The following is a 12,703-nucleotide window of genomic DNA, read 5'->3' as shown; positions in this document are numbered from 1 at the left end:
GTCTGAACACATTTAGACTACAATTCATCACGGTTAAGCCGGCTTTACACACTACAATGTATCTTAGGGCTCCGCCACACATCCGTGAAAACCACGTCCGTGTAAAACGGGCCGTTTTTCGGGTCCGTTTTCCGTTTTTTATGTCCGTTTTTATGGTATGTGTGGCCTGCGTGTGTATCCCGTATGCTAGCCGTATGTGCGTGTGGAATGTCCGTGTGTGCGTGAGTGAAATAACTGACATGTGTATGTGTTGTCCGTGTGAAATGTATGTGTGTGATGCAAAATGTCGTTACTACATGTCGGAAGACAGAGTAGCGGGATGAGAATGAACTCGGGTGAACTTCACCCGACTTCATTCTCATGCCGCGGCTCTGTCTGTGTGCCGTGTACTGATTAGCGGTCACCTGTGAAGGATTCACCGGTGACCGCTAATCCCCCGAGTGACTGAAGTGTCCCCCCCTCTCTCATACTCACCGTTCCCCGATCACCGGCGCTGCACGGCGTTCACACTGCTTCGGCGGCTTTTTCTAATTTGAAAAAGCCGGCCGCCCATTAATCAATCTCGTATTCCCTGCTTTCCCCGCCCACCGGCGCCTGTGATTGGTTGCAGTCACACACGCCCACCACGCTGAGTGACAGCTGTCTAACTGTACCCAATCACAGCAGCCGGTGGGCGTGTCTATACTGTGCAGTGAAATAAATAAATAAATAAATAAAAAAAACGGCGTGCGGTCCCCCCCCATTTTAATACCAGCCAGATAAAGCCATACTGCTGAATGCTGGTATTCTCAGGATGGGGAGCTCCACGTTATGGGGAGCCCCCCACCCTAACAATATCAGTCAGCAGCCGCCCAGAATTGCCGCATACATTATATGCGACAGTTCTGGGGCTGTACCCGGCTCTTCCCGATTTACCCTGGTGCGTTGGCAAATCGGGGTAATAAGGAGTTATTGGCAGCCCATAGCTGCCAATAAGTCCTAGATTAATCATGTCAGGCGTCTATGAGACACCTTCCATGATTAATCTGTAAGTGACAGTAAAAAAAACACACACACACGAAAAATCCTTTATTAGAAATAAAAAAACAAACAAATTCCCTCATTACCAATTTATTAACCCCGACAAACCCTCCTTGTCCGGCGTACTCCACGGACTCCAGCGTCGCATCCAGCTCTGCTGCATGGAGATGACAGGAGCAGCAGAAGACACCGCCGCTCCGGTCACCTCCACGCAGCTAATGAGATGAGTAGCGCGATCAGCTGCTGTCAGTCAGGTAACTCGCGGCCACCGCTGGATCCATTGCGAATGCAGAATGGATGCAGAATTCATGCATTCTGGATGCTTGCTCTGCCATAGACAGCGTGGGAAAAGCATCCAAATTGCACAAAATAATTCACATGTTGCTTTTTAGAACGCAGAGATTTTGTCAAAAATTTGGCATCCAAAACGCTGCACTCTAAAACGCAACGTTTGCATGGATTTTCCTAAATTCTCATTGATTTTGCTGGGGATGCAGAACGCATGCGTTTACGCTGCAGTTTAAAACGTTGCGTAAACACATGAAAAAAAAACGCAACGTGTGCACACAGCCTAAGAGTTCTGACGTGGCGCATGGCACTCCTCAGATGCTCCTGATTCATAAAGAGGCATGCACCTCTCCATAAATAAAGAGCGCTGGCTCCTCCACATCCCCTTATCAAGACATAACTCGCCAAACTTGATGATCAGGGCCCTAGTGTTCTGAGCGTGCAAAATACTAAAGCACGGATCCGATAATGGATGAGATCCATTTTGATCCCTACACTTCAATGTTAATATGTATGGATCCAATTGCTATCTGATTTTTGGTTGGATAAAAAAAGGTTTGCAGATGTGGTTTTTTTTGACCCAGCTAAAGAATATGATAGCAGCTGGAAAAGGGGAATATTGAAGGCATTTTATGGCAAATGAATGGATCCTTTTATTTCCGTTTTTATGCTAGCAAAACATCTATAAATACTGGACATGTGAACACAGACTAAAGAACCACAAACCGCCCCTTAGAAAAGAGGCTGTTCGCCGGCCACAGCGACGTCGCTAGGAAGGTAAGTATGTGTGGCGGGTACTAGCGATTTTGTACACCACGGGCAGCGATTTGACCGTGATGCACAAACGACGGGCCCGGGTGCTTTCACGAGCGACATTGCTAGTCATTTCGCTGCGTGTAGAGCAGCCTTTAGAGGTTGGTGCTTTACATATGCAAACCACTCAATCAAACATTGGTGTGCTCAAGTATGCCTGTGAGCGCTGCTATCGCTGTCCACTCAGTTTACATTTCCTGACCACCCAGTTGCAGTGACCTCTCATGTCCGGTAATGTCACATCAACTTCCGGAATTGGAAGTTGACCTGCCATCACCGCGGCCGGCCCCACTTTCCCTGAGTGACTGGGCTGTGGACAGAGTTTCACCGCATATCACAGCCCAACATCGCTCTTATTTGCGGAGAAACCCGGCGAGATGATTAGGGTTGGAGTTCAGAGCTTTACATATGCAAATCCCTTGATCGAGCATTGGTGTGCTCTTGTACGCTCGGTGGTCACCCCAGTGCGAGCCACTTGGATTCTTTGAACAGTTCTCACTGGGGGTAAAATCAGCGTTATTGGATGTAGTGTCCCCCCACACACACAAAAAAAACCTTCCATCCTCCCTTCCCTGGAAATGCTCTATTTATGGCTGGCTGTATATGGTCGGAGAGCCGATCTGCCAATCAGTGACTTTCAATGGGGTTCAGGTCAATTCCAGGTCCCAAACAGAAGTTTATCTGAAGTCCGGCTGAACTTCAACAGGTCCGCTCATCTCTAGTAACGTGACCTCGCCACATATCTTTTGGATAAAATGATTTCAGATGGAGACTGTATTCACATTTTGAAGTGAAGTTGTGTTTTTTCGTTTTTTTTTTTGTTTTTTTTAAAGGTGGCAAAAATACCAGTTTTACTGTGATAGCGACTAAAGGGTGCTTTACACACTGCGACATCGCTACCGATATATCATCAAGGTCACGTTGTTAGTGACGCACATCCAGCGCCGGTAGCGACATCGCAGCGTGTGACACCAAGGAGCGACGATCAACGATCGCAAAATCATCCAAAAACGGTGATCGTTGACACGTTGCTCCTTTCCTTAATATCATTGATGCTGCAAGTACGATGTTGTTCGTCATTCCTGCGGCAGCACACAACGCTCTGTGTGACACCGCGGGAATGACAAACATGTCCTTACCTGCCTCCACCGACAATGCGGAAAGAAGGAGGTGGGCGGGATGTTACGTCCCGCTCATCTCCGCCCCTCCGCTTCTATTGGACGGCTGCTTAGTGACGTTGCGGTGACGTCGCTGTGACGCCGAACGCACCTCCCCCTTGAAGGAGGGATTGTTCGGCGGTCACAGCGACGTCGCTGCACAGGTATGTGCGTGTGACGCTGCCGTAGCGATAATGTTCGTTACGGCAGCGATCACCAAATGTCGCACGTACGACGGGGGCGGGTGCTATCGCGCTCGACATCGCTAGCGATGTCGCAGCGTGTAAAGCACCCTTAAGGCTTATTTTCTGGCAATCGGTTACAGTTTTGCCATTCATTTTACCATTCAAAGTGTGGCGAAGTTGCGAGAAGGATGTACAGTACTTCAGTAATTGTTTTTTTTTTTTGCTTCTACATCGTGTGGTACAAATGACCTAGCGGCACAAGTCTCCAGGTCAGTACGATTACAGCAATACCAAACTTGTATAGGGTTTTTTGTTTTAAATTTATATGGTGAAAAAATATTGAAAACTCAAAAAAAAACCAAACATTTTTTGCTGGTGTTGCCATTTGCTAAGACCCATAAGATTTTAATTTTTATGATTGAGTTGTATGAGGGATTATTTTTTGCATGGAGAAGCTGGTGTTTTTATTGATGGTATTTGCTAGTCGATCAATAGCTTCACCTATTTGCAATCATTGCTCATGCCCACTGGATTCTCAACATTTCCTCCTTATATAAACGCACCTCGTTCATGATTATCTTTCAGTGGAAACACATCTTTAGTCATAGAAAGTTTCCGTAAGGTTGCATCTCGTAATGGTGCTTTCGTTACGTTCCTACACGTCTTCCATTTTTTAGGTTGATCTGTCTATTTAACTTTATCTGCTTGGAATATTTCATGAAACCACGGCATAAGGACTCCTTATTTCTCACTGACTCAATTATTCATTGACTTATTATTATTTATTATACTTAATATAATTATTATTATTGACTTATTTATTTATTATTTATTAATTTACTCATTTATTGGCTCATTTATTTCTCATTGACTATTTAGTGGATATGGACACAGTGGCTACCTGTATTATAGGGCAACATGAGATTTATTTGGTCATGCACATGCCATATAAAAGTGATTAAGGGATGCACTTACTTGTTAATATGCAAAGCAGGAACAAATACTCTGTATAAGAAATCATGCCTAAAGAGAAGAAAACATACAGTATGAAGAGATGTTCTTATAAGAGAGACACACTTTATACATTCCTTTTTCTGTCCAGAGAAAACTCTAAACCATAAAAAAAAATAAAAAAAAAATATTTCAAATAAAGTGATAAAAAATATTAAATTAACACTTATTATCTTATTACGTGTATGCTCTATTTTCTGATGGCTCTCAACCACCTTTTATGAGAATCAACCACCAGGATTTTGTGATATGAAGTAAAGGCAGTGTCACACAGGCAGTAAGATGCTGAATCCAGGAATATCTGTTGTAGAAAGATCCGATACTTGAGTGCAAAAATATCTTTAATCAAAGTTGCAGAAATGCACTGCACTTTGATTGACAGGTGCAATGGGGGCAAGCCTTGGTGGGTCAGGTCCTCACTGCAAAGTCCTCCTCCGGCATCCTCCTGGCTTGCCCCCTTTTCCTTAATTGAATATAGTGCCGCCATTGTTGTTGTTGGCGGCACGTACGCACTGCCAAAGTAATTCTGTCTTCATTAAAATGGAGCCGAAGTCCGCGCATGCGCATACCGAGATCTCCGGTGTCATTTTATTGAAGACACAGTGGTGAATACTATGAGAGGCAGGGGCGCGTGCACAAATGTAAAATAAAATAGACAGAGAGGGAGAGGATGAGACAGGGGGAGGGGGGGGAGAGATAGAGAGAGATAGATAGAGGGAGAGGAAATGAGTCAGAGGATTGTGGTGTACATGAACCGCTACTAGATAGGGCATAATATAAGATTGATGACAGCCTGACACCTGGGTCCACCACAGATCAGCTATTACCTGAGTGTACAGAGGGAATCTCTGCAGCCCCATACACTGTTTAGTGTCGCCTCCCAGTTGCAGCAGTTAAGCCCCTATACAAATGAGTAAGAAATGATCTGCAGTACCCAAGATCAGCCACTACACAGTGTACACTGTTTATGGCACATCCAGCAGCCACTGAAGGTGATCTAATTGGTTATGGTCCTGGATCTTGTTCCTCCACCAATTGTATATTAAACTACTCTTTTGTAGTTACATAGATTGAAAAAAGATCTAGGTCCACCTAGTTCAACCTTCCTCCACCAATTATATATTTTGTCATTAAATAGTTTATAACCAACAATGTTATGTGCACTGTGGAAATCATCCAGCTTTATTTTAAAAGTTGATATAGCATCTGCCATTACTACCTCTTGTGGTAGGGCATTCCACAGTCTGACTGCTCGAACTGTAAAGAACCCTTTCCTATTTAGCTAGTATTGTCTTTTGAAGGAATAAGTCATGTGCCAGTCCTTTATGTTGACCACACATGTATTTAAACATATAAATGAGATCTCCTCAGATACATCTTTTTTCTAAGCTAAACAATTCCAAATTTTTCAGCCTCTTATCATATGGGCGGCCTCCATTCCTTGCAATAATCTAGTTGCTGTCTTTGAACTGACTATCTTCTTAATATCCTTTTTAAAATGTGGAGCCCAAAGCTGGATCCCATAGTCTAGATGTGGCTTTTCAATAGGACATCAGTATAAAGTAGTGATGCAACTCCTTAAGAATGATAAAAAAACACAAGGTAAGACCACAATTGGGTAGCCCAGGGCATCTGCCCTCTTGGCCCGATGGTATATGCCCTTGCAATTTTTTTGCATCACCTGTGCAATGTTTCAGGTTCTCAGAGAGGATCATGTTGTCAGTCAATAATGTTACACCCGCCACACAATGCACTCTGATCCTACCAAGGCTTTACACCTTAAATTTAAGGATTGTTTTCTAACAAACACAAACATACCACCTGCTCTATGTGGCCCTATGTCTGTGTATCACCTTACAGTAACGAGGCATTAGCCCCATAATTAGCCTGATAAATACTAACAGGCCAAATGGGAAAAAAAGCTTTGAGGCAGAATCTTCCTCGGATATCAGATACTGGAGTGTTTTGATAAAGTGGTGTGAGCAGAACTTTCAAATATGTTAAACCCATTTGTTTTATCGCTGATCACTTTGTTTGATGCCACTCTCTTTGTTGTGAAACAAAGACAAGCTGAGCAACTGTCAGGCGGCATGTCAGCAGAAAAGAAGACCACTATCTAAGAGGTCCTGAAAGCATTCCCTCCTTTTGTTTGTGGCCTTCAGAAAGAGATAGTTCTGCTTGAATGAGCTGAATGTTATGGGAGAAAAACCCTGGAATGGTTATGGCTCAGTAGACAAGTCCTCTGCAAGGATGGGACTGAGGTCACCAATGAGGGAATCCCAAAAAGTACAAAGCTTTATAAAACAACGATTTCATCTTCTACAATCAATGAAGGAAGAACCTTTTGACTTGGGGTACGTGCTCACGATCAGTTTTAGCACTGTTTTGAGCACAGTGTCTTTTTTTATGCATCTAAAATGCTGGGTTGTACAGTAGAAGCACAGTGGATGAGATTTATAGAAATCCCATGCCCACTATGCTTCTTTTCTCCACAGTGCAAACTGACATGTGGCACGGCCTTTCTGAGCTGCAGCATATCAATTTATGCTTGCGGACAAGCGAGTGTTCTCAGCAGGAGAACACAGCGAAAATACTCTTCGCTCAGAATCCTGATTTTCAGCCATGATTCCACAGAATTTTTTAAAAACATAAAACTCATGAAACAGGCCTGGACAGAAATGATGGTACCACTGAAAATAATGAACCAAAGGGACATGTTAAATTAAGGTGTGTCCACTAATTAGCATCACAGGTGTCTACAATCTTGTAATCAGTCAGTGGGCCTGTATATAGGGCTACAGATACTCACTGTGCTGTTTGGTGACATGGTGTGTATCACACTCAACATGGACCAGAGGAAGTGAAGGAAAGAGTTGTCTTAGGAGATTAGAAAGAAAATTATAGACAAGCATGTTAAAGGTAAAGTTTATAAGACCATCTCCAAGCAGCTTGATGTTCCTGTGACTACACTTGCACATATTATTCAGAAATTTAAGATCCATGGGACTGTAGCCAACCTCCCTGGATGTGGCCACATTAGGAAAATTGATGACAAATCAAAGAGACGGATAATACGAAGGGTAACAAAAGAGCCCAGGGAAACTTCTACAGAGATTAAAGGTGAACTTCAAGCTCAAGGAACATCAGTGTCAGATCGCACCATCCGTCGTTGTTTGAGCCAAAGGGGACTTCATGAGAGACGACCAAGGAGGACACCATTGTTGAAAAAAAAATCATAAAAATACAAACTGGAATTTGCCAAACTACATGTTGACAAGCCATAAAAGCTTCTGGGAGATTGTCCTATAGACAGATGAGACAAAAATTGAAGTTTTTGGCAAGGTACATCAGCTCTATGTTCACAGACGGAAAAATGAAGCATATCAGGAAAAGAACACTGTCCCTACTGTGAAACATGGAGGAGGCTCTGTTATGTTCTAGGGCTGCTTTGCTGTAACTGGCACAGGGTGTCTTGAATCTGTGCAGGGTACAATGAAATCGCAAGACTATCAAGGGATTCTAGAGAGAAATGTGCTGCCCAGTGTCAGAAAGTTTGGTCATTGGTTTTGCAACAGAATAATAACCCAAAACAGACAGATAAAAACACCAAAGAATGAGTAAGAGGAAACATTGGACTATTCTGAAGTGGCCTCCTATGAGCCTTGACGTAAATCCGATTGAGCATCTTTGGAAAGAGCTGAAACATGTCATCTGGAAAAGGCGACCTTCAAACACGAGACAACTGGAGCAGTTTGCTCTTGAGGAGTGGCCAAAATATCTGTCGAGAGGTGCAGAAGTCTCATTGACAGTTACAGGAATCGTTTTATTGCAGTGATTGCCTCAAAAGGTTGTGCAACAAAATATTAAGTTAAGGGACCATCATTTCTGTCCAGGCCAATTTCATGAGTTTTATTTATTTATTTTTTTTTAAATTCTGTGGAAGCAGAAAAGCAGCAATGTCTGACTTTCATTTGTTCATTTTCATAGATTTTTTATTTATTATTTTTGTCAGACTCAAGTTATTTCTCAGACCATTGTGGGTTTTTCTTTCATTACATGAGGGGTGCCAAAAATTTTGACCACATGTGTAAATAATGCTATTAGTGCTGCCAGCCATTACTCTATTTGTCTGCTTACATCACAGAAAGGCATAAGTAGGTAAGTGTATGCCATATCCAAAAATATCTGCTGCATTCAAGGGCAAGAAAACAAATATAAATTGTATTATAAAGCCTGATCATCTCATCACACTACCTATGAGGCAGTAAGCTCAAGTCAGGGGACTCGGCAGTCAGGCCATATCTTCTCATCCAAGCACAATCCATGTTTCATAGACGTATGAAAGTGGCCTATGACCAATGTGTGTACCTGCACTCAGCTCTGCAGAATAATTCTTAATAAGTCGCAAGCGTCCTTTAGGCCCCTTTCACATGTCTGTGAAAAATGTTTGTGTTTTGCACAGCCATGTTGAAGGTGCGTATGGCCCGTCCGTGTGCCATGATTTTGGCACACTAGTGTTCACCATGTGCTATGCGTGATAGCACACGGAGAGCAGGAATTTTTTACTCACCTGTCCCTGGCATTGCTGTCCCTGGAGCTGATGTCTAAAGTGCTGCTGCTTCCGGGTCCGCAGTGCAGTGAATATGCATGAGCATAATGAGCGGGCCTGGAAGCAAGTGAGAGTAGCGCCGAAGACAGCAGCGCTGGAGACAGGCGAGTATAGAAAATCATTTTATTTCAAAGACACGTGTTTTCTCTAGTACATGTCACACGGATCACATCAGTGTGTGGTCTGTGTGACATCAGTGCTGCCGGAGATAAACGGACATGTCTTTGTGCAGAACACAAGGTTCTTGTGAAAGCACTGATGTGTGCACAGACCATTGATTTTAATGGATTTGCATATGTCCGTGTCTCCAGTACGTCTAAAAAAAAATGGCACAAAAATTCTGAACATCCTTTACATATTTCACATTGACTTGAGTCAGGAAGGAACAACTAGCACATATTATCAGTGCCTGTCATAGGATGGTCAGATAGGAGTAGGATGTCAGATGACCCAATCATCACAAATCTACACAACCTAATATAACAAGGCTCAGCATTAATCATCTTAATTTAAAAATATATTCATATCACTAAAATATTAAGTCCATCTGTAGCCTATTAATTACATTGCTGCTCTTCTGGATGGAGAAATCACTGAACACTCGATGCTTCCAGAAGGAAGAAGAAGGTATTGGTCAATAATAATCAATAATATATAAGGTTATAAGTCCATGGAGAAGGAATGTGCTGTTTTTCATGTCAGGCTGGAGAAAGTGACACAGATATTGAAGACGTCTACTCTGACTGAATTCATAAATCAAGCCTTAACATAACAAGGTCTATAGTAAATGGCCACCCACACACTCACCTCCCTCTCAGTTTTTTTCTCAGATACACCAAGTTCATTGTTTTCTCAGATATAATGCTTTATAGTGGAATATAATGGCTGAACGCCATGTTATTTTCTCAGGCTTCATTGAACTGAGAAGTAAAAATGAAAGTGGAAGAAAGTGGAAGAATGATCAGCACCCCTGAAGATTATATAATAATTGTAATGTGTTATGTTGATGCATTGATATAAAAAGTGTACTGTGAAAACTATGAGACAGATTAAGGTCCTAAATCCTAAACGCGTCCTCATTTTCACCCCTGTATATGATGGAATTTTAACTATATGGAATAAAGATTTCTAATTTTTTTTATCAACTCTTGGACTTCGTTGCTGGATCTCATCCTTCTATTTTTGACCTGCAAAGGTGGCTGACTTTCCTTGGTCCACGCACAGTCGGATAAATGGTCTCCTAGAATCAGGGGAGCCGGATTACTCCTTTTTCTGTGTGAAAGCTATTGCTAGCTGCAAGAGTCTTTGTAAAGAAAGAGTTAGCAATCAGTGGGAAACTTAGAGGGGGTTCAGCTGTATAAGGGGCTGTTGAGGCCTAGAACACCTTAGTGCCTGTAGTTACAGCACAGTGAGCATCAGCCAGACAGAAAGCAGATTCTACCAGAACAGGAATCCAGAATTAGTGGCAGAAGCTTTATCCTAGAAGTAGGAAGCTGGGAGAGGCCCAAACAGGACCATAAGTGGCAGTGACGGTGGATAAGAGTTTATGGTAGTCCTGAGACGGCTGAGGTCTGGACGAGATGGCCTGTAACAGTGGTGGAGTGTAGTTTGCCAACTTGGTGTGGAAGATTTAAATAAGGAATTTTATGTCTTGCCTCATGGGAGGATCTGAAAAGGTAGCCGCTGTAGCCAATGTGCATGAAGTAGTAAAAATGGATTTGGCTAAAATAGATTGATACGACTGTGGGCAAGTTTTTCAGAGGACATGTAAAATGTTGCCGTTTATTAACCATCTATGTGAAATCTCTGGTGATTACTATCCAGTCTGATGCCAGTTACATGTTATGCCTTTTCAACTTCTACCTCAATAAAAGACTATAATGGCCTCTCTTGCTTCCTTGTTCGTCAACCACCGCCACACTATATCACCATTGACCCCAAGGGAGCAGGACCGATGGTGTGAGGGCGGACGTGATTACTACATCAGGTGTTTCGTAGGTGATTAGGGTTTTCAAATCACTCTCATCCAACCACAACCTTATACCAAAACTCCTGTAGCTATCAATAGTTTTCACAGTAGACTTTATACATCAATGCAACTCAGAAATGCATCAACAAAACACATTACATTTAGTATATGATCTTCAGGCGGTGCTGATCATTCTTCCACTGTTTTATGAATACAAAGAGTACTGCCTGCAAAATTTCCAATAATGTCCTATAGTATAACGGTGCCTCTTCCTCTTCCTTCTGATCATAACCAAAGATCTTTGTAAAAAAAAAAAAAACCAATACAGAGAAGTGAAGGATTGCAGCTAAAGGTACAACTGTACAACTAATTCCAGATGTCCCTCAAACTTGTTTAACACAAAATTTGGACTTTCTGAGCAATGAACTGAAACTATGAAGGAGCATTGTATATAAAGCTTGAAGACTCATATGCTGATAATTCAGGTTAAAACTTATAGCTTGATGTAATGCAGAGAATATCATCTCCATTAATTAATTCCTATGCGTTTCAAACACAGATCTTGGTTATAGTAATAACTTGGAAATGCAATCCAGAAGAGCTTTAATTAAAATAAAAACATTTTCATTTAAGTCCATAAAATTGTTATTTACAGACAGACAGGCAGATAACTTAGGGGTAGGGTACCATAATCTACACATTTCAAACCATTAGGTTCTTAGTCAGGGTATGTCTGTTGACTAACATGGTAACACTTTCTTCAATGGTTGGAAACCAATACAGACCTAATAGTTTTACCAGCCAGAGATTTGTTATGCTGTTTCCAGTCTACACAATCCTATGGATTAAACACATCAACTGGTGCAAATCTCTCTCTTGTATGGTTACAAGCTAAGGGCGGCATGTAAAAGCAAACAGACACACAAGAATCACAAAATGCATATTATAAATTAGGGAACAACTCGTTTTCAGAATACTATCATATATACCACAGTGGTACCTTGGTTTTCATTGACATCGGTTATCGTTGGTTTCGGTTTTCTTTGATTTTTGCCACTGAAAATTTGCCTGTTTTCATGGTTGCCTCGGTTTTCATAGTTTTTTGTCGGCGCTTACATGACTGCGCTGCTAATTTTGCAACAACAAAGGGAGATCCACGCATACTATCGCTCTGTGTGAAGTTGTGTATCACCCCACTTATCAGTTTCAAAATGTATGTAACAAAAAATAAAATGTATCTATTCTTTACATTAGTAATTTATATTAATTTTATATTCATTTCTTATTGTTTTTAGTATTAAACACCATCTTTATTCTCTATAAAATGTGTTTTTTTATGTATTTTGGAGTGTCTAAAACAAATTAAATGGATTTACATCAATTCCTATGGAAATAATTGCCTCGGTGTTCATTAGTTTCGGATTTCACCGATTATATTAGGACGGATTATCAACGAAAACCAAGGTATCACTGTGCATGATAGCTGCTTACAATAAGCTGTTCACTAGGTTTATAGATGTTTAAAGGACAACTCCATCATATTCCACAGTTTCCCTCCAATTAAAATAAAAAATCTGATACTCACCTCTGGTGGTGGTGCCATTCCAGCGGTGTCATGGGTTGAGTTCCTAGGGGCACGCGTGAGGTTGTG

General features: G+C 41.8%; 1 protein-coding gene across 3 annotated transcripts in view; it reads right to left on the bottom strand.

Moving 5' to 3' along the window:
• The window catches only part of MICU3 (mitochondrial calcium uptake family member 3), a 258,476-nt gene that overhangs the window by 125,594 nt on the left and 120,179 nt on the right, over window positions 1-12,703 (bottom strand). For all 3 annotated transcript variants that reach the window (XM_075347080.1, XM_075347078.1, XM_075347079.1), the window contains exon 5: window positions 4,439-4,486. In XM_075347080.1, the coding sequence (XP_075203195.1) occupies window positions 4,439-4,486 (48 nt within the window). The remainder of the gene's footprint in view (window positions 1-4,438; window positions 4,487-12,703) is intronic.

Source organism: Anomaloglossus baeobatrachus, chromosome 1 (assembly GCF_048569485.1).
Source record: "Anomaloglossus baeobatrachus isolate aAnoBae1 chromosome 1, aAnoBae1.hap1, whole genome shotgun sequence".
NCBI classification, from domain to species: Eukaryota; Metazoa; Chordata; class Amphibia; order Anura; family Aromobatidae; genus Anomaloglossus; species Anomaloglossus baeobatrachus.
The sequence above is the reverse complement of the archived record's forward strand: the minus strand, read 5'-3'. Positions and strand labels throughout refer to the sequence as shown.